At 38.2% G+C, this 26023-nt stretch overlaps 1 protein-coding gene across 3 annotated transcripts in view; it reads left to right on the top strand.

The window, feature by feature from the left end:
* Positions 1-26023, top strand: part of SLC23A2 (solute carrier family 23 member 2) — a 363505-nt gene that overhangs the window by 170878 nt on the left and 166604 nt on the right. For all 3 annotated transcript variants that reach the window (XM_053718194.1, XM_053718196.1, XM_053718195.1), the window contains one exon: positions 17844-18105. In XM_053718194.1, the coding sequence (XP_053574169.1) occupies positions 18001-18105 (105 nt within the window). In that variant the 5' untranslated portion in view covers positions 17844-18000. The remainder of the gene's footprint in view (positions 1-17843; positions 18106-26023) is intronic.

The following is a 26023-nucleotide window of genomic DNA, read 5'->3' as shown; positions in this document are numbered from 1 at the left end:
CATAGAAATTAAACTGTACAAACATAAATGAAACCTCATTTTTCTTTTTAACCATGAATGAGAAGTAACTACTGCATTGGTCACTTTTGGGCCAATTCTATCAGGAATGTTATGTCGAATGTAGTTACTCAGGTTCAATGTATAAACATATAATGCATGGTGAAATGAAATGTGATATAGAGTATTAAGGAAGAAAATGCAGGGGGCAAGAGCCGCTCGTATAATAGGGAAAGAGGGGTGGGAGAAAGAGGGGGGGGGGGGTGTGCCCCTCAAAAACCAGATGAGACAACTTCCAAAAAGTTAAATGACCAGTGCTGAGTCTGAGTATATAGGCATCCCAGACCTAGGTAGTGTAGATATGAATGACAGTTCCTATATTAAATGCCTTTATTCTATGAGTAAATTATGGTAATGAGTTCTCAAATATTAAATAGAAAAACGTGATAGGGCAATTGACCCTTCATGACGTAATATATGTGAACTATATAATGTCTATGGAAAACCGTCTCAGCCATTTAAACCTAAGTGCTGTGTAAGTATATGTCGGCAGACAATGGGGATAAACCCATAGCTATAACTATAACTGAGCCAGAATTCACTTTTCTCCCTAGAGTCAGGGGTACAGCGGCGTTGCTAATAATAATTAAGCAAGATGGAGGTCATGAGATATATACACTAAACTAGGGGTTATTCAAAGCTTCTCCTTTTAATAATGGATATTAAGAGAATGAAACACAATCCATAACAGAAGCAAATTTAAATTAAAGTTGCTTAAAAATGTATGCTTTTTCTGAATCATGAAATAATTTCTTTGGGCCTTCATGTCCCTTTAAAGGGACAGTATACACTAATTTTCATATAACTGTGTGTAATACACTACTATAAAGAAGAATTTGCACAGATACTGATCTAAAAATCCAGTATAAAACCTTTTAAAAACTTCTAGTTTAGCACTGTTGATTAGGTTAGGCATGGCAGGGACACCCACTGAAAGGGACTTGGAAAGCAGGAACAGCAGACACTACCTCCCCTTGCAAATGAAAAGACAGATTACACAAACAGGAGCCGCAGGCTTCTGTTGATTTTAGTCTACATCTGACACTTTGGGGCTTGGTTAGGAGTCTGAAAATCAGCACAATGTTATTAAAAAAAATAAGCAAAACTATACATTGTTACAAAAACACTCCCAGATAGGCTATATAAATGTGTCATCTTCAAAATATTGATGCAAAGAAAAATCTAATGTACAATGTCCATTTTTAACTCAACTATTGAAAGTAAAGGCTACATTATACATTTTATATGAAATGTTACTAGCTCTGAAACTTTTATTCTTTTATGTATTAATACACCCTTTGTATTGCTTGCTTATCTTTTGGAATGCAGTCTGAATATTTTGTAGCATTAGGTTAGAAAATAAAAGCTTATTATTGTTCTTTCAGTTATCTAGAACCATAGTCCACAAACCATTTTGCTTTGTGTGAATTCTGACTCCAATGGCTCGATTTACTATATAAGTAATAAAAAAATAATTGTTGACTGTTTGGTCTATTAGAGCGTACCATTTAGCCCAAATTTTGGGGGCATAAATAAGTTACTCAATGTCTGGTTTTAATTTATGAAGCATGTTTATTGTTTTATCTAAATTGGGACCTGAAGTGTAATATTATATAAAATAAGCATGAATGGAAAATGAATACACTAAATATAGTGAGGCGTTTTAAGGCTTTTTGGAAAACTGCTTACTGAAGGTTATTTACGTAAATGGTTTTTTTTTTGTTGACTGCTGGAAAATGGGTTTTATCTAATGATTAAATATCATATGACTTCTCAGGAAGTTCTGAACAGAAATCCTCAATAGTCTATTTGTAGATTTTGAGTGTGTATTGCATGTAATTTCTAACACTTGCTTCACAATGGAATTTTTTTTAGCAACTGTGATCAAAAAGTATTTGATTTTTCTTTAATAAGAGTTTATTAAGGAGGTGTTTAATTTTTTTTCTTGTTCATGTTAATGACATGAACTTTGAATATATTTTGCCTGCTTTTCCTGTAATTTAAATCTGCAAATTGTTGTTTTCCACTGCCTCCAGAGAGGCTGGAGTGCATTCCATGGAATGCAAGATTTGTTATGTTTACATTCTGTTTTTATTGGTTGATATGTGCAGGAGTTCATTTATATCACTCCTTAAAGGGACATTATACACTCTCTATTTTTCTTTGCATAAATGTTTTGTAGATGATCCATTTATATAGCCTATACAGCTTCTTTTTTTTTTAATCTTTTTTTTTTTTTTATAATATTGCTTATTTTTGACGATCTATTTATATAACCTTTACTACAATTTGCTTATTTTTTATATAATATTGCACTGATTTTCAGACTCCTAACCAAGCCCCAAAGTTTTAGGAGAATACTAACGTATACCTACTCCAGCTTGCTCCTGTTAGTGTAAAGAGTCTTTTCATATGCAGGGGGAGGGGGGTGTCTGAGTATTCCACTTTTAGTGGGTGTTCTAACCCATCCTTTTAACAAAGCTAAACTGGGAGCTTCTAATTTAAGTTTATAAACTGTTTTATACCGGATTTTTATATCAGTATATGTGCATATTATTCTTTTATAGTAGTGTCTCTTACATGCAGTTAAATGAAAATTGGTGTATACTGTCCCTTTAATTGTCCACAGTAACAAGGGGTTTCATAAATGTCATTTGACACTTTTCAAGGTGTTTGACAATGGAATGCAAAATGATGCAGATTTTGACAGGATGGCTTTAATGTTCTTTCAAGATAGGGTTTCTACATAATTTCTACATTTCTGACCCCTAACTTTTGGTTATTTTACATTCAGAAATAATTCTGAGCGTCTCCTGTTACAAACAAATTAGCAATTTCCTGAGTATATAATATTTAGTTCAGAATCATTGTAACTTTCTTTTGCTAAGAAAAAAAGGTCTGATGTGATGTAAGTAAATATGTAGTGTAGTAAAGTTTTAATCATACATTTTTGAAGTAACATGATGTTTTTCAAACACACAGAAGCAGTGTGCGCTGTTTATGCTGTGTACAAGCAAGTAGGTAGGTAGATAGGTACCTATATTTAGACAGACAAGATGCCTGTTACTGAGAAGACCTTTCCAATCTTCTCATTGCTCCTGTGTTCCCTTTTCTTGAATTTCCCTGATGCCAATCGTATGAGGTAATGTTTGTAAAACCTCACCTTCATCTCTCATGGTCAGTGACCCAGTAGTGCATAAAAATGGCACATTTTATCAGATTGCAAAATGTGTTACAAGAGAAATGGATTGTACACAAAAGGAAAAAGCTGTACTTTGTTCCTATATTGGACTGGTCTCTTATTTACAATATGACACACTTTGGAGATTGATTTAAAATGGTCTATTCTTTGAATGTGGTTTGGTGTTTTCACATATAGGATGATTTCATCTCAGCTTGTCAAATGTTTAAGATACCTGCTCATCTGGATTAATGCTGAAGTGTTAAGGCAAAGACATCTCTAGAATTTAATATGGGGGGGGGGGGGGTTATTGGGAGAGCTAACAAAGGTTGTGAAAACGTAGCACACATAATCTATTGAGGTCTTTAACAATTTTATTGAGGTGCTACACATGAGTACCCCCATAGAACCGCAATTGCTTTAAGGGTAGTGTCTGCCGCTTGTGCAGCTAAATCAGATGTTTGTAAAAAATGTTGAGTTCTGTTTACATTTTTTCTAAAACCTTAGTAATGGTATTTGTGTTTCTCTGCTGATGCCAGATATGTAATGAAAGGTCTCCATTCTATATTGGCTTTTGAATCATTTTTCAGAAGGATTACTTGTGCCTGTTGTCTTTAAAGGGACAGTTTACTCAAAATAATTCTCCCCTTTAATTTGTTCCCAATGATCCACTTTACCTGCTGGAGTGTATTAAATTGTTTACAAGTGGCTCCTTTACCCTTATATTGGCATTTGAAATTGTTAATTTAGCATGTGGTATCCCCACCTATTCTGAAAGTTTGTGGCCGCGCGTACCAGCTATAGATGAGCTTTGTAAACACAGCCAGCAGAAGAAATTACACTCCCAGTGTGATAAAGCAGAGATAAGGTAATAAAATGTTCATTTTCCATTGTTCTCTCAAAGTATTGGTGATTGTTTTAAGGACAGATATAAGATAAAGAAGCAGGTATATTTGCACAATGTGATACAGTAATGAGATCGGATTATACCTACAAGCTCAACCTATTTTATTAGGCTGTGGCTTCAAAACACAAAATCAGAGCTTTAATATACAGAAATAAACCTTAAAAAGCTAATTTTCATACATTTTTACTCTGCAGTTGGTAAAAAAAGCAATTGTAAACACATTAAGGGAAAAACTATTTTACAGTATACTGTCCCTTTAACCTTCCGTTGTATTGGTAAATCTTCATTGGTAAGTGCTACTAGGGTGATAAACAGGTCATTTCAGGGTGCTGAACCAAAAATGTGGATAAGGCAAGGGGGAATTTGAAAAAGCATTGGAGCAAACAAGGTGCTTGGTTTTAAAATGTTTCATCTTGGCAGTTATGTTATTCTATAGCAAGGCAACTGAAATGTCTTGTAATTATAAGGTGTGCATCACTTTAAATTACTGCTATGTGTTCTGTTATGCAGCAATGATTTAACTCGCTGATGGTCTGTGCTTTTTGTGTGGCAATCAGTTGTTTAACTGACTGCTATGTTTGTGTGTTTATAGTAATCATATGTTTTTTTTTTTCTAGCCAACCAAATGTAAACTAGATTTTGAAGATTTTTCGAGCCTATGCTGCTGCCTTGTTTGCCTTTTTATAAATTCTAATTTATTTTCTTTACACTTGATATTTTTTGCGTTTCCTATGAACTTTGCAAAGCTGCAAAGTTTAAGTAAAAAAATGTGAATAAAAACTATTATCAGACTGATATAGCCAGTGACATCACCCTGTAACAGCATAATGTTCTGTCCTAGACATACCTCTTACACATTCCATGTGAAGGAAAATCACTACAGTGAGGCTGCCAGAAAAAAAAACTGCTCTTCCTTTTGTATATGAAAACTGCAGAAATGGCAAAGTGCACTTTACCAATCAAGAAATGAAATTCCAGGAATCAGTGATGGGATTCCGATGTTACTTGTCACAACATCTTAACCCTTTCATGAGAGGGTTAATTTGTCTACATCGGAACAACATTTAGATGTAAACAAATTGAAATCCCGCGATCGTGCATGCGATCCTGAGATTTCAATGATGGGGTCGGGTCAGGGGGGCATCTTTGACCGGAACGTTGGCTTTAGGACAGCCAAACGACTAGAACATTTTATTCCATCCTAACTGCACTTAAGCCCGGCGCGGTTAGGTCGGAACGTCAGAACGGCGTTTAAAGGACCAGTAAATACAGTAGATTTTCATAATTAACACATACATAATAAAAAGACAAATTTTCTTTCTAACAAATTTCAAAGTTATGACTCTTTCTAATCCCAATTCATCATGTGGCAGCCATCAGCCAATTTCAAATGCCTGATGGATTCTATTTCCTTGTTTGAAAACAGGCACTTATAACAGGTCATCAAGCAAAACCTAGAAACACCTGTGATCCCTTGTTTTAAACCCAGAAGCCCCTCTTTAAAATTAAACCCCTATAAAAGTTTTTATAGCCAGATGGTCACTGTGGTAATAATTAATCACCATATGCATATATTTGAGTAGAGGTTCATGGGAGCTTCTACGTGTACATCAAAGTTATATACATGTACCTAAATGGCTTTTTTTATGTGGATAACCCCATTTTATTTGTTTTAGAACAGAGTTTAGAAAAAAACACTTTTTTTTTTTTTTTTTTACACAACCTTGTTTATGAAATTTTAATAAAAAAAAATGAATATATATATATATATATATATATATATATTCCACATTTTGTTGTTGAGTTCTCACATGTCCATAATACATATATAATATAATGGCATAGTATGAATCTGCATGGACTTCTGGAAGAAAAAAAACCTATAATATGTGTGTTTCTCGCTGAAAATGGACCTACAGTAGGGCTTAAAGGGACACTGTAGTCAGAAATGATATGCAAATAAAATCGTAGTATAGTTTTAAAACTCTTATTTCTTCTGTTAAGTGTGATCAGTCCACGGGTCATCATTACTTCTGGGATATTACTCCTCCCCAACAGGAAGTGCAAGAGGATTCACCCAGCAGAGCTGCATATAGCTCCTCCCCTCTACGTCACTCCCAGTCATTCTCTTGCACCCAACGACTAGATAGGATGTGTGAGAGGACTATGGTGATTATACTTAGTTTTATATCTTCAATCAAAAGTTTGTTATTTTAAAATTGCACCGGAGTGTGTTATTACCTCTCTGGCAGAGTTTGAAGAAGAATCTACCAGAGTTTTGCTATGATTTTAGCCGGAGTAGTTAAGATCATATTGCTGTTCTCGGCCATCTGAGGAGTGAGGTAAACTTCAGATCAGGGGACAGCGGGCAGATGAATCTGCATAGGGGTATGTAGCAGTTTTTATTTTCTGACAATGGAATTGATGAGAAAATCCTGCCATACCGATATAATGTCATGTATGTATACTTTACACTTCAGTATTCTGGGGAATGGTACTTCACTAGAATTACACTGTAAGAAATACATAAAGCTGTTTAATAACTAGAGATTATGTTTAACGTTTTTGCTGGAATGTAAAATCGTTTTCATTTGCTGAGGTACTGTGTGAATAAATGTTTGGGCACTATTTTTCCACTTGGCAGTTGCTTAATCTGTTTTTCTGACAGTTTCTGTTCTCCCTCACTGCTGTGTGTGAGGGGGAGGGGCCGTTTTTTGGCGCTTTTACTATGCATCAAATATTTCAGTCAGCAACTCATTGTATTCCCTGCATGATCCGGTTCATCTCTACAGAGCTCAGGGGTCTTCAAAACTTATTTTGAGGGAGGTAATTTCTCTCAGCAGAGCTGTGAGAATTATAGTTTGACTGAGATAAAAAACGTTTATTCTGTAATTTGTTTCCTGCTTTCAGAATTTGTTATCTTTGCTAATGGGATTAAACCTTTGCTAAAGTTGTGTTGTTTACAAGGATTGAGGCTATAACTGTTTCAATTTATTAATTTTCAACTGTCATAGATCTTCTGTGCTTCTTAAAGGCACAGTACGTTTTAATATTATTCTAATTGAATTGTATTTCCAAGTTGCAAGTTTATTTGCTAGTGTGTTAAACATGTCTGATTCAGAGGATGATACCTGTGTCATTTGTTGCAATGCCAAAGTGGAGCCCAATAGAAATTTATGTACTAACTGTATTGATGCTACTTTAAATAAAAGTCAATCTGTACAAATTGAACAAATTTCACCAAACAACGAGGGGAGAGTTATGCCGACTAACTCGCCTCACGTGTCAGTACCTACATCTCCCGCTCAGAGGGAGGTGCGTGATATTGTAGCGCCGAGTACATCTGGGCGGCCATTACAAATCACATTACAGGATATGGCTACTGTTATGACTGAGGTTTTGGCTAAATTACCAGAACTAAGAGGTAAGCGTGATCACTCTGGGGTGAGAACAGAGTGCGCTGATAATATTAGGGCCATGTCAGACACTGCGTCACAGGTGGCAGAACATGAGGACGGAGAACTTCATTCTGTGGGTGACGGTTCTGATCCAAACAGACTGGATTCAGATATTTCAAATTTTAAATTTAAACTGGAAAACCTCCGTGTATTACTAGGAGAGGTGTTAGCGGCTCTGAATGATTGTAACACAGTTGCAATACCAGAGAAAATGTGTAGGTTGGATAAATATTTTGCGGTACCGACGAGTACTGAGGTTTTTCCTATACCTAAGAGACTTACTGAAATTGTTACTAAGGAGTGGGATAGACCCGGTGTGCCGTTCTCACCCCCTCCGATATTTAGAAAAATGTTTCCAATAGACGCCACCACAAGGGACTTATGGCAAACGGTCCCTAAGGTGGAGGGAGCAGTTTCTACCTTAGCTAAGCGTACCACTATCCCGGTGGAGGATAGCTGTGGTTTTTCAGATCCAATGGATAAAAAATTAGAGGGTTACCTTAAGAAAATGTTTGTTCAACAAGGTTTTATATTGCAACCCCTTGCATGCATTGCGCCGATCACGGCTGCAGCGGCATTCTGGATTGAGTCTCTGGAAGAGAACATTGGTTAAGCTACTCTGGACGACATTACGGACAGGCTTAGAGTCCTTAAACTAGCTAATTCATTCATTTCGGAGGCCGTAGTACATCTTACTAAACTTACGGCGAAGAATTCAGGATTCGCCATTCAGGCACGCAGGGCGCTGTGGCTAAAATCCTGGTCAGCTGATGTTACTTCTAAGTCTAAATTGCTTAATATACCTTTCAAAGGGCAGACCTTATTCGGGCCCGGGTTGAAAGAGATTATCGCTGACATTACAGGAGGTAAAGGCCATGCCCTGCCTCAGGACAAAGCCAAAGCCAAGACTAGACAGTCTAATTTTCGTTCCTTTCGTAATTTCAAAGCAGGAGCAGCATCAACTTCCTCTGCACCAAAACAGGAAGGAGCTGTTGCTCGCTACAGACAAGGCTGGAAACCTAACCAGTCCTGGAACAAGGGCAAGCAGACTAGGAAACCTGCTGCTGCCCCTAAAACAGCATGAATTGAGGGCCCCCGATCCGGGATCGGATCTAGTGGGGGGCAGACTTTCTCTCTTCGCCCAGGCTTGGGCAAGAGATGTTCAGGATCCCTGGGCGCTAGAGATAATATCTCAGGGATACCTCCTGGACTTCAAATACTCTCCTCCAAGAGAGAGATTTCATCTGTCAAGATTATCAACAATCCAGACAAAGAAAGAGGCGTTTCTACGCTGCGTACAAGAGCTCTTGTTAATGGGAGTAATCCATCCAGTTCCACGATCGGAACAGGGACAGGGGTTTTACTCAAATCTGTTTGTGGTTCCCAAAAAAGAGGGAACTTTCAGACCAATCCTGGACTTAAAGATCCTAAACAAATTCCTAAGAGTTCCATCGTTCAAGATGGAGACTATTCGGACAATTTTACCTATGATCCAAGAGGGTCAGTACATGACCACTGTAGATTTAAAAGATGCTTACCTTCACATACCGATTCACAAAGATCATTATCGGTACCTAAGGTTTGCCTTCCTAGACAGGCATTACCAGTTTGTGGCTCTTCCATTCGGATTGGCTACAGCTCCAAGAATCTTCACAAAGGTTCTGGGTGCTCTTCTGGCGGTACTAAGACCGCGGGGAATCTCGGTAGCTCCATACCTAGACGACATTCTGATACAAGCTTCAAGCTTTCAAACTGCCAAGTCTCATACAGAGTTAGTGCTGGCATTTCTAAGGTCACATGGATGGAAGGTGAACGAAAAGAAAAGTTCACTCGTTCCACTCACAAGAGTTCCCTTCCTGGGGACTCTTATAGATTCTGTAGAAATGAAGATTTACCTGACAGAGGACAGGCTAACAAGACTTCAAAGTGCTTGCCGCACCCTTCATTCCATTCAACACCCGTCAGTGGCTCAATGCATGGAGGTAATCGGCTTAATGGTAGCGGCAATGGACATAGTACCCTTTGCACGCTTACACCTCAGACCACTGCAACTGTGCATGCTAAGTCAGTGGAATGGGGATTACTCAGACTTATCCCCTTCTCTGAATCTGGATCAAGAGACCAGAAATTCTCTTCTATGGTGGCTTTCTCGGCCACATCTGTCCAGGGGGATGCCATTCAGCAGACCAGACTGGACAATTGTAACAACAGACGCCAGCCTTCTAGGTTGGGGTGCCGTCTGGAATTCTCTGAAGGCTCAGGGACAATGGAGTCAGGAGGAGAGTCTCCTGCCAATAAACATTCTGGAATTGAGAGCAGTTCTCAATGCCCTCCTGGCTTGGCCCCAGTTGACAACTCGGGGGTTCATCAGGTTTCAGTCGGACAACATCACGACTGTAGCTTACATCAACCATCAGGGAGGGACAAGAAGCTCCCTAGCTATGATGGAAGTATCAAAGATAATTCGCTGGGCAGAGTCTCACTCTTGCCATCTGTCAGCAATCCACATCCCGGGAGTGGAGAACTGGGAGGCGGATTTCTTAAGTCGTCAGACTTTTCATCCGGGGGAGTGGGAACTTCATCCGGAGGTCTTTGCCCAAATACTTCGACGTTGGGGCAAACCAGAGATAGATCTCATGGCGTCTCGACAGAACGCCAAGCTTCCTCGTTACGGGTCCAGATCCAGGGATCCAGGAGCAGTCCTGATAGATGCTCTGACAGCACCTTGGGACTTCAGGATGGCTTACGTGTTTCCACCCTTCCCGTTGCTTCCTCGATTGATTGCCAGAATCAAACAAGAGAGAGCATCAGTGATTCTAATAGCACCTGCGTGGCCACGCAGGACTTGGTATGCAGACCTGGTGGACATGTCATCCTGTCCACCTTGGTCTCTACCTCTGAAACAGGACCTTCTGATACAGGGTCCCTTCAAACATCAAAATCTAACTTCTCTGAAGCTGACTGCTTGGAAATTGAACGCTTGATTTTATCAAGACGTGGGTTTTCTGAGTCCGTTATTGATACCTTAATACAGGCTAGGAAACCTGTTACCAGAAAGATTTACCATAAGATATGGCGTAAATACCTATATTGGTGTGAATCCAAAGGTTACTCTTGGAGTAAGGTTAGGATTCCTAGGATATTGTCTTTTCTACAAGAAGGTTTAGAAAAGGGTTTATCTGCTAGTTCATTAAAGGGACAGATCTCAGCTCTGTCCATTCTGTTACACAAACGTCTGTCAGAAGTTCCTGACGTCCAGGCTTTTTGTCAGGCTTTGGCCAGGATTAAGCCTGTGTTTAAAACTGTTGCTCCACCATGGAGTTTAAACCTTGTTCTTAATGTTTTACAGGGCGTTCCGTTTGAACCCCTTCATTCCATTGATATAAAGTTGTTATCTTGGAAAGTTCTATTTTTAATGGCTATTTCCTCGGCTCGAAGAGTCTCTGAATTATCAGCCTTACATTGTGATTCTCCTTATTTGATTTTTCATTCGGATAAGGTAGTCCTGCGTACTAAACCTGGGTTCTTACCTAAGGTAGTTACTAACAGGAATATCAATCAAGAGATTGTTGTTCCTTCTTTATGCCCAAATCCTTCTTCAAAGAAGGAACGTCTACTGCACAACCTGGATGTAGTCCGTGCTCTAAAATTTTACTTACAGGCAACTAAGGAATTTCGACAAACGTCTTCTCTGTTTGTCATTTACTCTGGGCAGAGGAGAGGTCAAAAAGCTTCCGCTACCTCTCTTTCTTTTTGGCTTCGTAGCATAATTCGTTTAGCTTATGAGACTGCTGGACAGCAGCCTCCTGAAAGAATTACAGCTCATTCTACTAGAGCTGTGGCTTCCACTTGGGCCTTCAAGAATGAGGCCTCTGTTGAACAGATTTGCAAGGCTGCAACTTGGTCTTCGCTTCATACTTTTTCCAAATTTTACAAATTTGACACTTTTGCTTCATCGGAGGCTATTTTTGGGAGAAAGGTTCTTCAGGCAGTGGTTCCTTCTGTATAAAGAGCCTGCCTATCCCTCCCGTCATCCGTGTACTTTTGCTTTGGTATTGGTATCCCAGAAGTAATGATGACCCGTGGACTGATCACACTTAACAGAAGAAAACATAATTTATGCTTACCTGATAAATTCCTTTCTTCTGTAGTGTGATCAGTCCACGGCCCGCCCTGTTTTTAAGGCAGGTAAATATTTTTTAATTTATACTCCAGTCACCACTTCACCCTTGGCTTTTCCTTTCTCGTTGGTCCTTGGTCGAATGACTGGGAGTGACGTAGAGGGGAGGAGCTATATGCAGCTCTGCTGGGTGAATCCTCTTGCACTTCCTGTTGGGGAGGAGTAATATCCCAGAAGTAATGATGACCCGTGGACTGATCACACTACAGAAGAAAGGAATTTATCAGGTAAGCATAAATTATGTTTTTCTAATGTACTTCAATTATTAAATATGTACCCTTTGGCCAATAATTTACTTTGAAATATTAATTGTTTCCCAACCTACTTGTATGTCAGCCGTTACGGATTACCAATCCGTGCTGACAACTGCAGTTGTAAGATGGCGTTTTTTCTGAACTAATGCGCATGCGCGAGTTACCGCAGCGTCACAGGAAACGTCACCATCTGTAGTAGAATAAGGCAAGTAGAATCTATCAGCAGCAGTCGAGTGAGCTTCGCACATCACGTAAATACATAGCTTACGATCGCTTCCAGAATCGCCCTAGAGTAAACGAGCAAACTATACTTAAAATGAAAACTAGCAGGTACGCTCAGCACCTGGTTTTCAATCCGCCGCCCTGGAGGCAGCGGATCCCATAGGAATCAATGGGAGTCTGACCATAGCGAAAGTTCACGTTCGCTGCTGCCAGACATCCCATTGATTCCTATGGGAAATGTCTACACCTAACATGTACCCCGAGTCTAAACACCCCTAATCTGCCCCCCCCCTACACCGCCGCAACTAAATAAATGAATTACCCCCTAAACCGCCGCTCCCGGAGCCCACCGCCACTATAATAAATATGTTAACCCCTAAACCGCCGCTCCCGGTCCCCGCCGCAACTATAATATGTATTAACCCCTAAACCGCCGCTCCCAGACCCCGCCGCCACCTACATTATACCTAGTAACCCCTATACCGCCACTCCCGGAGCCCACCGCAAGCTACATTATACATATTAACCCCTAATCTGTTCCCCCCTACACCGTCGCCACCTATAATAAATTTATTAACCCCTATCCTGCCCCCCCCTACACCGCCGCCACTGTAATAAAATGATTAACCCCTAAACCTAAGTCTAACACTAACCCTAACACCCCCCTAACTTAAATATTAATTAAATACATCTAAATAAATGTAACTCTTATTAACTAAATGAATCCTATTTAAAACTAAATACTTACCTTTAAAATAAACCCTAATATAGCTACAATATAAATAATAATTATATTGTAGCTATCTTAGGATTTATTTTTATTTTACAGGCAACTTTCAATTTATTTTAACTAGGTACAATAGCTATTAAATAGTTATTAACTATTTAATAGCTACCTAGTTAAAATAAAGAGAAATTTACCTGTAAAATAAATCCTAACCTAAGTTACAATTACACCTAACACTACACTATACTTTAATAAATGAATCCTATTTAAAACGAAATACTTACCTGTAAAATAAACCCTACGATAGCTACAATGTAATTAATAATTACATTGTAGCTATCTTAGGATTTATATTTATTTTACAGGTAACTCTGTATTTATTTTAGCTAGTTAGAATAGTTATTAAATAGTTATTAAGAAATACAAAATTACCTGTAAAATAAATCCTAACCTAAGTTACAATTAAACCTAACACTACACTATCATTAAATTAATTACATTAATTACCTACAAATAACTACAATTCAATTAAATGAACTAACTAAAGTACAAAAAATAAAAAAATAAGTTACAAACATTTAACAAATATTACAACAATTTTAAGCTACTTACACCTAATCTAAGCCCCCTAATAAAATAACAAACCCCCCAAAATAAAAAAATTCTCCTACCCTATTCTACATTAAAAAAAGTTCAAAGCTCTTTTACCTTACCAGCCCTTAAAAGGGCCTTTTGCGGTGCATGCCCCAAAGAAAACTGCTCTTTTGCCTGTAAAAGAAAAATACAGCCCCCCCCAACATTAAAACCCACCACCCACATACCCCTAATCTAACCCAAACCCCCCCTAAATAAACCTAACACTACCCCCCTGAAGATCATCCTACCTTGAGTCGTGTTCAGCCAGCCGACCACCGATGGAACCGAAGAGGAGATCCGGAGCGGCAGAAGTCATCATCCAAGGGGCGCTGAAGAAATCTTCCATCCGATAGAAGTCTAAGTCCAGGCGGCGTCTTCAATCTTCATCCATCCTGAGCGGAGCGGATCCATCTTCAGAGAAGCCTACGCGGATCCATCCTCTTCTTCCCGACGACTAACGACGAATGACGGTACCTTTTTAAGTGACGTCATCCAAGATGGCGTCACTCGAATTCCGATTGGCTGATAGGATTCTATCAGCCAATCGGAATTAAGGTAGAAAAATCTGATTGGCTGACTGAATCAGCCAATCAGATTCAAGTTCAATCCGATTGGCTGATTGGTTCAGCCAATCGGATTGAACTTGAATCTGATTGGCTGATTCAGTAAGCCAATCAGATTTTTCTACCTTAATTCCGATTGGCTGTAGAATCCTATCAGCCAATCGGAATTCGAGTGACGCCATCTTGGATTACGTCACTTAAAGGTACCGTCATTCGTCGTTACTACCCATTCCCCAGCTTTGCACAACCAATATTGTTATATTAATATACTTTATAACATTTAAACCCCACATTTCTGCCTGTTTCTAAGCCACTTCAGACAGCCTCTTATCACATTTTTTTTGTTAGCTTTTTCACAACAAGACCAGGCTAGTTCATGTGGGCCATATAGATAATATTGTGCTCTCTCTAGTGGAGTTGTGGCTGACACTGCACTAATTGGCTAACATGCAAGTCAATAGATAATAGTCGTGATCAGGGGGCTGTCAAGAGGCTTAGATGCAAGCTAATCAGAGGTAAAACGTATATTAAAGGACCAGTCAACACAGTAGATTTGCATAATCAACAATTGCAAGATAACAAGACAATGCAATAGCACTTAATATGAACTTCAAATGAGTGGTAGATTTTTTTCTGACAATTTTAAGTTATGTTTTTTTCCACTCCCCCTGTACCATGTGACAGCCATCAGCCAATCACAAATGCATACATGTACCATGTGACAGCCATCAGCCATTCACAAATGCATACACACTTATTCTTGCACATGCTCAGTAGGAGCTGGTGACTCAAAAAGTTTAAATATAAACAGTCTGTGCACATTTAGTTAATGGAAGTAAATTGGAAAGTTGCTTAAAATGGCATGCTCTATCTGAATAATGAAAGTTTAATTTTGATTGAGTGTCCCTTTAATATAATGTTGCCTGTGCAAAACTGGGGAACTTGTAATAAGGGGATTATATATCTTTTAAAGCAATAAACATTTGGGAGTTGACTGTCCCTTTAAATATGTGCCTGATGAAAACACAATGTCATGCTATTTTGAGGCTAAAGATATTCCATTTAATGTAGAAACTAATGATTTTAGCTTTATTGGCAGGTGGGGTTAAACATTATCATGCAATTTGTGCCATGGTGATATCACATTTTTCTTTTAGCTTTGTTTTAGAGCTATTGAGGCCTCTTTCTGTGTTTTGTGTGTTTATAGAGCTAAGCTTAGGATATTTCTATGCTCATATGCAATCCTGCCTTCTACAGAATTCATTTAGTCCTAGATGGATATGAAACTGCAGCAGCTTAAAGGGGCATGGAAGTGAAAATTAAACGTTCAGGTACTGTTAGAGCATGCAATTTTCAATTTCCTTCTATTACTAAAATCACTTTGTTCAGATGGTAAAAGAAGTTGAAAAACAAAACACCTTGATAGGCTCAGGAGCAGAAATGCACTACTGGCAGCTTGCTGATTATAATTGGCTACACACACATGCTTTGTGTTATTGTCTCAGCTAGCTCCCAGTAGAGTATTGCTGCTCTCGAGCGGAATTTAAAGGGTTAGTAAAGTCTAAATTAAACTTACATGGATTGGATAGAGCATTGGGAAAAAAAGTAACCATTTTCTTCTATTATCAATTTTGTTTATTTCTCTTTGCATCCTTAGTAATCATGGGGTGAGCTCAGGAGCGTGCACATGTCTTAAGCCACCAGCAGAAGTGTTTGTAACCATGTATAACATTTCTATAAACAAACACTTCTGCCCTAGAGTGCAAAATACACGTGTATGCTCCTGAGCTCCTATCATGTTATAGTGCAATAATAAAAATACTCTACACATTGGAGCATTTTTTGTTTGCACGTTTATCTCCCTTTAACTGTTTCCCATTCACTTTGCTTAATTTCCAATATCAATAAAGCAGTGATTTTATGCATTTTGTTGTGTGAAGTTGAATTAGCTGTGCCTAGCAGTGAAGCACAAATATTGGGTATAATTGCATACACACAGTGTAAGGTGTGTCTAGATAGTAGCCTAAGGCACAAATTACAGTATCATGTTTTGTTTGCGTAATACCATTACATATTCTTTTTACTGCTTTGTCATTTAGAGTAAGGTTTATATGAAAATTGATCTGCATCCTTTGTATAAATATGGACTGGGCACAATTTTAGTTTAGGATTTAAAGAAAACCTTTCTTAACCAGGCAGTTTTTTTTTTTTTTTTTTTGTCAAATTAGTATATTCTTAAAGGGACATTTTAATGTAATAATGCTAAAATTCCTTACAGCATTTTATTATTACACAAATGTCCCATTTTTATAAGCATGTGTTTTAAAGGGACACTGTACTGGTTTCCTATTAAAGGGACATTTGTACACATAAATATTTTGTAGATGATCCATTTATATAACCCATCTTGATGTGCTTTTGTAAAAATGTATAATTTTGCTTATTTTTAAATAACATTGTGCTGATTTTCAGACTCCCAACCAAGCCCCAAAGTTATAGATGTATACTGACATGTTTAACCCCTTACACAAAGGCCTGTAGTAGTTTCTTTCATAATGTGTTACAGCCTTGTTTGGTTGTGAAGTCTGTACTATTATGAATTTCTAATAACCGTAACAGGAGTAAGAAATATTTTCAGTTAGGTAATTTTGGTGTTGTTAAAGGGATATTTTAATGAAAAAATGCTTTGCAACATAGCAGGGAATACTAGTGCAAATTAGAGCATTTTATTTTAGCCTTAAAATATCCCTTTAACCCCTTAACCATGCATGAAGACACATGGTCATCATCCACACAAGGAGTTAAGTGAAGACAACAACCACGTGTCATCATCTGGGGAGCGCTTTGAAATCATTCACTGCTTGCTCCTTGTTGCCACAATTTTCACTGTTTACTAACCTGTTCTCGCCCTAAGCTGATTATATGACTTGTGCACTGGTTCAACTAGAATGAAAATCTGGCATGTTGGGGGTACTTGAGGACTGCGTTGAGAAACAATGAAAGATCTTTTAGTTTTAAGAGACTTTCCAATTTACTTCTGTTCTGCGCATTATTTTAATATGCACACTTTTTGAGACACCAGCTCCTACTGAGCATGTGCTCAAGTTCCTAGGGTATACGTATACTAGTCTGTGATTGGCTGCTGGCTGTTACATGATACAGTAGGCTGGTAAATGGGGTGACAAAATTAATTTGTCATTTTTTACTGCTTATTTGAAATTCAGAATGTTATTACATTGTCTTTTTATTATGCACGTGTTAATCATGGAATTCTACTGTATTTAGTGGTCCTTTAAAGAAACAATGTACTCAGGCAAGCAGCTGACAGGAATTCATTTATATTCAGGTCAGCTGCAGGAACCCCAAATGGGCTGGGCTCCTATTTCAATGACAAACTAAAGTTAAAAGAACTTTTTTCTCGGATAGTATGGATTGCTGCGAAGACATAAAAACAAATGCAGATCAATGCCCCTTTAATGGAACCATCATTTCTCATTAATATAATTTGTAACAATGTTTGTTGAGCTTTGTTATATACTTGACAGATTTTATTTTTAGTTATTTATCTCCACATATTTTAGAAAGTTAAATGGTGCTGTCTGCTTTGACAGGAAATTATGATGCTAACTTCAAGTACTTTTTTTTTTTTTTCCTCCAGATATCTTTGAAGACTGACAATAGGTAACTCTCCAGTCTAGATGTGCAAGTTGCCATATTCCTCTCTCTGACCTCTGAATACACAACTTCTTATCCCAGGAAAGAGTTCCCCTGCCAGGCTCAGCCGAGGCGTACAACAAGTGTCCATCTCTCCAGCAATGGGCATTGGTAGGAACCCCTCATCCAAAGCAATGGAATCCACAAACTCAACAGATGGAAAGTACGAGGAGGAAACAAAACACTCAGCCTTTTTCAGCTTACCGGTAAGGGAGAGGCTTACCGTGTGCTCCTTAGAGATAACAAAAACATCCAAATTAACCTTTTATGTACCACAAAAACAACAACCAAGTTTGTTTGAAACCAGTTAGTATCACAATACTGCTTCAAAACAATATTGACCATTTAGTGGAGAGTGATGGTTCTAAACCAATTAGTAAGTCCTGATATACTGTAATATGTCACAAATGGTATTCAGATAAAAAAGATACATAATCCAAATGTATTAGGGCAAATTTCCACACAGTCTCTATTTGAGAGAGTTCCAAGTAATTTGAGTGATATTAATCCAAATCCTTGTTTGCCTGTAGAGATAAATTGTGCAATACCATTTGACATGCACACTCACGTGATATTTATTTACAGAAAAGGAAGACCCACTGTAGGTATAAGAAACATAATAATTTCTCTCAAACACTGCAAATGCAGATAAAAATATTCTGTAGATAAAAAGAAACTTTAGGAACATCAAACTGGTAACCAGAGAAAGCTGCCATCAGACAAGTTCCCTTCGCAGTTGTATAAGCTTTAAAGGGATATTAAATACCTTGAGATTTTAATATAAAATGTTTATGTAGCAAAACAACTTCACAATATACTTTCATTATTTATTTTGCTCCCTGTTTGCTCTCAAAATTGTGGCTTTTCTCATTTACAGAAATGCACAATGTACACTTCTGAAGGATAACCATACTTTATATAATAACTCTACTTTATATATCTTTCCCTAATTTGATCTAGCAGATAACTGCAAAACATAGCAGTTTATACTAACATAATGACCATGGCTAACCTTTTCTACAGAGTCAAGCCGAGATTGGCTCCTTCAATTGAGCCATGTCAAAGTGAAATAAGGCAAAGGGCAGGATGTAGGTGTAAGAAAGACACTGAGGTTGAAATCGCTCATAGACTGTTGTATTTGTTGTAACATAGTAGATGAGGTTGAAAAAAGACCGAAGTCAGTCGAGTTCAACCTATACAAATCTAATATACTTACAAAAAAGCTCCAGTTGAGCTTAAATTAATTCCACTAAAAGGTGACCCATTTAATACAAGCAATCATATCCATTGTTCTGATCATTAACTTGCATTTAGCACAGGAGTAACAAAGTGAAAATTGAAATATGAGTAAAGCACTCTTTTAAGCAGAATCCGCTCTTCAGAGTTGTGTGTGTGAACCCTGAACCAGATGTAAATCCCCCCCAAATATAAAAAATAAATATTAAATTTCTTTAAAAATAAAAAATATAGCAGCATCTATTATGGGGGAAGGGCTGGCATGAAAAATTCTGCTTAAAGGGACAGTCAACTCCAAAATGTGTATTGTTTAAATAGTTAGATAATCCCTTTATTACACATTCCCCAGTTTTGCATAACCGACAGTTATATTAATACTAGGCGATAAGCCTGCCAAGAGGACAGTCTATGTTTAAAAAATACAAACCCCCAAGCTTAATTTACAAAAAGTAAAATTACAGAAAAAATAAACAAAGCTGTCCAAAATAAAAAATTTAAACCTAAACTAATACCTGCATAAAAATAAAAAATCCCCCTACATAAAATCACCCCGTAATCTAATACTAAACTACCAATAGCCCTTAAAAGGGCCTTTTGTAGGGCATTGCCCTAAATTAAACATCACTTTCTTTCATGTAATTAACAAGAGTCCATGAGCTAGTGACGTATGGGATATACATTCCTACCAGGAGGGGCAAAGTTTCCCAAACCTTAAAATGCCTATAAATACACCCCTCACCACACCCACAAATCAGTTTTACAAACTTTGCCTCCAAGGGAGGTGGTGAAGTAAGTTTGTGCTAGATTCTACGTTGATATGCGCTCCGCAGCAAGTTGGAGCCCGGTTTTCCTCTCAGCGTGCAGTGAATGTCAGAGGGATGTGAAGAGAGTATTGCCTATTGAATGCAGTGATCTCCTTCTACGGGGTCTATTTCATAGGTTCTCTGTTATCGGTCGTAGAGATTCATCTCTTACCTCCCTTTTCAGATCGACGATATACTCTTATATTTACCATTACCTCTACTGATTCTCGTTTCAGTACTGGTTTGGCTTTCTACAAACATGTAGATGAGTGTCCTGGGGTAAGTAAGTCTTATTTTCTGTGACACTCTAAGCTATGGTTGGGCACTTTATTTATAAAGTTCTAAATATATGTATTCAAACATTTATTTGCCTTGACTCAGAATGTTCAACTTTCCTTATTTTCAGACAGTCAGTTTCATATTTGGGATTATGCATTGAATTATCATATTTTTCTTACCTCAATTTGACTTTTTTCCCTGTGGGCTGTTAGGCTCGCGGGGGCTGAAAATGCTTCATTTTATTGCGTCATTCTTGGCGCGGACTTTTTTGGCGCAAAAATTCTTTTCCGTTTCCGGCGTCATACGTGTCGCCGGAAGTTGCGTCATTTTTTGACGTTATTTTGCGCCAAAAATGTCGGCGTTCCGGATGTGGCGTCATTTTTGGCGCCAAAAGCATTTAGGCGCCAAATAATGTGGGCGTCTTATTTGGCGCTAAAAAATATGGGCGTCGCTTTTGTCTCCACATTATTTCAGTCTTATTTTTCATTTGCTTCTGGTTGCTAGAAGCTTGATATTTGGCATTCTTTCCCATTCCTGAAACTGTCTTATAAGGAATTTGATCTATTTTGCTTTATATGTTGTTTTTTCTTTTACATATTGCAAGATGTCTCACGTTGCATCTGAGCCAGAAGATACTACAGGAAAATCACTGCCTGCTGGATCTACCAAAGCTAAGTGTATCTGCTGTAAACTTTTGGTAGCTATTCCTCCAGCTGTTGTTTGTAATAATTGTCATGACAAACTTGTTAAAGCAGATAATATTTCCTTTAGTAATGTACCATTGCCTGTTGCAGTTCCCTCAACATCTAAGGTGCAGAATGTTCCTGATAACATAAGAGATTTTGTTTCTGAATCCATAAAGAAGGCTTTGTCTGTTATTTCTCCTTCTAGTAAACGTAAAAAGTCTTTTAAATCTTCTCTCTCTACAGATGAATTTTTAAATGAACACCATCATTCTGATTCTTTGGACTCTTCTGGTTCAGAGGATTCTATCTCAGAGATTGATGCTGATAAATCTTCATATTTATTTAAGATGGAATTTATTCGCTCTTTACTTAAAGAAGTACTAATTGCTTTAGAAATAGAGGATTCTAGTCCTCTTGATACTAATTCTATACGTTTGGATAAGGTTTTTAAAGCTCCTGCGGTTATTCCAGAAGTTTTTCCTGTTCCTAATGCTATTTCTGCAGTAATTTCCAAAGAATGGGATAAATTGGGTAATTCATTTACTCCTTCTAAACGTTTTAAGCAATTATATCCTGTTCCGCCTGACAGGTTAGAATTTTGGGACGAAATCCCTAAAGTTGATGGGGCTATTTCTACCCTTGCTAAACGTACTACCATTCCTACGTCAGATGGTACCTCGTTTAAGGATCCTTTAGATAGAAAAATTGAATCTTTTCTAAGAAAAGCTTATCTGTGTTCAGGTAATCTTCTTAGACCTGCTATATCATTGGCTGATGTTGCTGCAGCTTCAACTTTTTGGTTGGAAACTCTAGCGCAACAAGTAACAAATCGTGATTCTCATGATATTATTATTCTTCTCCAGCATGCTAATAATTTTATCTGTGATGCCATTTTTGATATTATTAGAGTTGTTGATAGGTTTATGTCTCTGGCTATTTTAGCCAGAAGAGCTTTATGGCTTAAGACTTGGAATGCTGATATGGCTTCTAAATCAACTCTACTTTCCATTTCTTTCCAGGGAAACAAATTATTTGGTTCTCAGTTGGATTCTATTATTTCAACTGTTACTGGTGGGAAAGGAACTTTTTTACCACAGGATAAAAAATCTAAAGGTAAAAACAGGGCTAACAATCGTTTTCGTTCCTTTCGTTTCAACAAAGAACAAAAGCCTGATCCTTCGTCCTCAGGAGCAGTTTCAGTTTGGAAACCATCTCCAGACTGGAATAAATCCAAGCCTGCTAGAAAGGCAAAGCCTGCTTCTAAGTTCACATGAAGGTACGGCCCTCATTCCAGTTCAGCTGGTAGGGGGCAGGTTACGTTTTTTCAAAGAAATTTGGATCAATTCTGTTCACAATCTTTGGATTCAGAACATTGTTTCAGAAGGGTACAGAATTGGTTTCAAGATGAGACCTCCTGCAAAGAGATTTTTTCTTTCCCGTGTCCCAGTAAATCCAGTGAAAGCTCAAGCATTTCTGAATTGTGTTTCAGATCTAGAGTTGGCTGGAGTAATTATGCCAGTTCCAGTTCCGGAACAGGGGATGGGGTTTTATTCAAATCTCTTCATTGTACCAAAGAAGGAGAATTCCTTCAGACCAGTTCTGGATCTAAAATTATTGAATCGTTATGTAAGGATACCAACGTTCAAGATGGTAACTGTAAGGACTATATTGCCTTTTGTTCAGCAAGGGAATTATATGTCCACAATAGATTTACAGGATGCATATCTGCATATTCCGATTCATCCAGATCATTATCAGTTCCTGAGATTCTCTTTTCTAGACAAGCATTACCAATTTGTGGCTCTACCGTTTGGCCTTGCTACAGCTCCAAGAATTTTCACAAAGATTCTCGGTGCCCTTCTGTCTGTAATCAGAGAACAGGGTATTGTGGTATTTCCTTATTTGGACGATATCTTGGTACTTGCTCAGTCTTTACATTTAGTAGAGTCTCATACGAATCGACTTGTGTTGTTTCTTCAAGATCATGGTTGGAGGATCAATTTACCAAAAAGTTCTTTGATTCCTCAAACAAGGGTAACCTTTCTGGGTTTCCAGATAGATTCAGTGTCCATGACTCTGTCTTTAACAGACAAGAGACGTCTAAAATTGATTACAGCTTGTCGAAACCTTCAGTCTCAATCATTCCCTTCTGTAGCCTTATGCATGGAAATTCTAGGTCTTATGACTGCTGCATCGGACGCGATCCCCTTTGCTCGTTTTCACATGCGACCTCTTCAGCTCTGTATGCTGAACCAATGGTGCAGGGATTACACGAAGATATATCAATTAATATCTTTAAAACCGATTGTTCGACACTCTCTAACGTGGTGGACAGATCACCATCGTTTAATTCAGGGGGCTTCTTTTGTTCTTCCGACCTGGACTGTAATTTCAACAGATGCAAGTCTCACAGGTTGGGGAGCTGTGTGGGGATCTCTGACGGCACAAGGAGTTTGGGAATCTCAGGAGGTGAGATTACCGATCAATATTTTGGAACTCTGTGAAATTTTCAGAGCTCTTCAGTTTTGGCCTCTTCTGAAGAGAGAATCGTTCATTTGTTTTCAGACAGACAATGTCACAACTGTGGCATACATCAATCATCAAGGAGGGACTCACAGTCCTCTGGCTATGAAAGAAGTATCTCAAATTTTGGTTTGGGCGGAATCCAGCTCCTGTCTAATCTCTGCGGTTCATATCCCAGGTGTAGACAATTGGGAAGCGGATTATCTCAGTCGCCAAACGTTGCATCCGGGCGAATGGTCTCTTCACCCAGAGGTATTTCTTCAGATTGTTCAAATGTGGGGGCTCCCAGAGATAGATCTGATGGCCTCTCATCTAAACAAGAAACTTCCCAGGTATCTGTCCAGATCCCGGGATCCTCAGGCGGAGGCAGTGGATGCATTATCACTTCCTTGGAAGTATCATCCTGCCTATATCTTTCCGCCTCTAGTTCTTCTTCCAAGAGTAATCTCCAAGATTCTGAGGGAATGCTCGTTTGTTCTGCTAATAGCTCCGGCATGGCCTCACAGGTTTTGGTATGCGGATCTTGTCCGGATGGCATCTTGCCAACCATGGACTCTTCCGTTAAGACCAGACCTTCTGTCGCAAGGTCCTTTTTTCCATCCGGATCTGAAATCCTTAAATTTAAAGGTATGGAGATTGAACGCTTGATTCTTGGTCAAAGAGGTTTCTCTGACTCCGTGATTAATACTATGTTACAGGCTCGTAAATCTGTATCTCGAGAGATATATTATTGAGTCTGGAAGACTTATATTTCTTGGTGTCTTTCTCATCATTTTTCTTGGCATTCTTTTAGAATACCGAGAATTTTACAGTTTCTTCAGGATGGTTTAGATAAGGGTTTGTCCGCAAGTTCTTTGAAAGGACAAATCTCCGCTCTTTCTGTTCTTTTTCACAGAAAGATTGCTATTCTTCCTGATATTCATTGTTTTGTACAAGCTTTGGTTCGTATAAAACCGGTCATTAAGTCAATTTCTCCTCCTTGGAGTTTGAATTTGGTTCTGGGAGCTCTTCAAGCTCCTCCGTTTGAACCTATGCATTCATTGGACATTAAATTACTTTCTTGGAAAGTTTTGTTCCTTTTGGCCATCTCTTCTGCTAGAAGAGTTTCTGAATTATCTGCTCTTTCTTGTGAGTCTCCTTTTCTGATTTTTCATCAGGATAAGGCGGTGTTGCGAACTTCTTTTGAATTTTTACCTAAAGTTGTGAATTCCAACAACATTAGTAGAGAAATTGTGGTTCCTTCATTATGTCCTAATCCTAAGAATTCTAAGGAGAAATCGTTGCATTCTTTGGATGTTGTTAGAGCTTTGAAATATTATGTTGAAGCTACGAAATCTTTCCGTAAGACTTCTAGTCTATTTGTTATCTTTTCCGGTTCTAGGAAAGGCCAGAAAGCTTCTGCCATTTCTTTGGCATCTTGGTTGAAATCTTTAATTCATCTTGCCTATGTTGAGTCGGGTAAAATTCCGCCTCAGAGAATTACAGCTCATTCTACTAGGTCAGTATCTACTTCCTGGGCGTTTAGGAATGAAGCTTCGGTTGACCAGATCTGCAAAGCAGCAACTTGGTCCTCTTTGCATACTTTTACTAAATTCTACCATTTTGATGTATTTTCTTCTTCTGAAGCAGTTTTTGGTAGAAAAGTTCTTCAGGCAGCGGTTTCAGTTTGAATCTTCTGCTTATGTTTTTCGTTAAACTTTATTTTGGGTGTGGATTATTTTCAGCAGGAATTGGCTGTCTTTATTTTATCCCTCCCTCTCTAGTGACTCTTGTGTGGAAAGATCCACATCTTGGGTAGTCATTATCCCATACGTCACTAGCTCATGGACTCTTGTTAATTACATGAAAGAAAACATAATTTATGTAAGAACTTACCTGATAAATTCATTTCTTTCATATTAACAAGAGTCCATGAGGCCCACCCTTTTTTGTGGTGGTTATGATTTTTTTGTATAAAGCACAATTATTCCAATTCCTTATTTTATATGCTTCGCACTTTTTTTCTTATCACCCCACTTCTTGGCTATTCGTTAAACTGATTTGTGGGTGTGGTGAGGGGTGTATTTATAGGCATTTTAAGGTTTGGGAAACTTTGCCCCTCCTGGTAGGAATGTATATCCCATACGTCACTAGCTCATGGACTCTTGTTAATATGAAAGAAATGAATTTATCAGGTAAGTTCTTACATAAATTATGTTTTTATCTCTAAAAAATACTAAGTCCTCTCTAACAGTAAACCCCACCCACCAAACCCCCAAAATAAAAAAAAAACTATCACTAAAAGAAACTAAAGTACCCATTGCCCCTAAAGGGGCATTTTTATGGGCATTGTCCTTAAAATAGCATTCAGCTCTTTTACTGCCCTTTAAAAGGGCAATCAGCTCTTTTTCAAGCCGAAAAAAAACCCTAATCTAAAAAAACAAACCAAAAAAAAACACCCCAAAAATGAAAATAAAAAAGCCTAAACCTAAGCCCCAAATAGGTACTTACTGTTCCTGAAGTCCAGCGGAGAAGGTCTTCTTCCAGACAAATCCATCATCTTCTATCTTCATCCAGAGTGAAGGCGGCACGGTCCGGAGCTGTGTTCCCGATGCCTG

Source organism: Bombina bombina, chromosome 6 (assembly GCF_027579735.1).
Source record: "Bombina bombina isolate aBomBom1 chromosome 6, aBomBom1.pri, whole genome shotgun sequence".
Taxonomy (NCBI): Eukaryota; Metazoa; Chordata; class Amphibia; order Anura; family Bombinatoridae; genus Bombina; species Bombina bombina.
The sequence above is the reverse complement of the archived record's forward strand: the minus strand, read 5'-3'. Positions and strand labels throughout refer to the sequence as shown.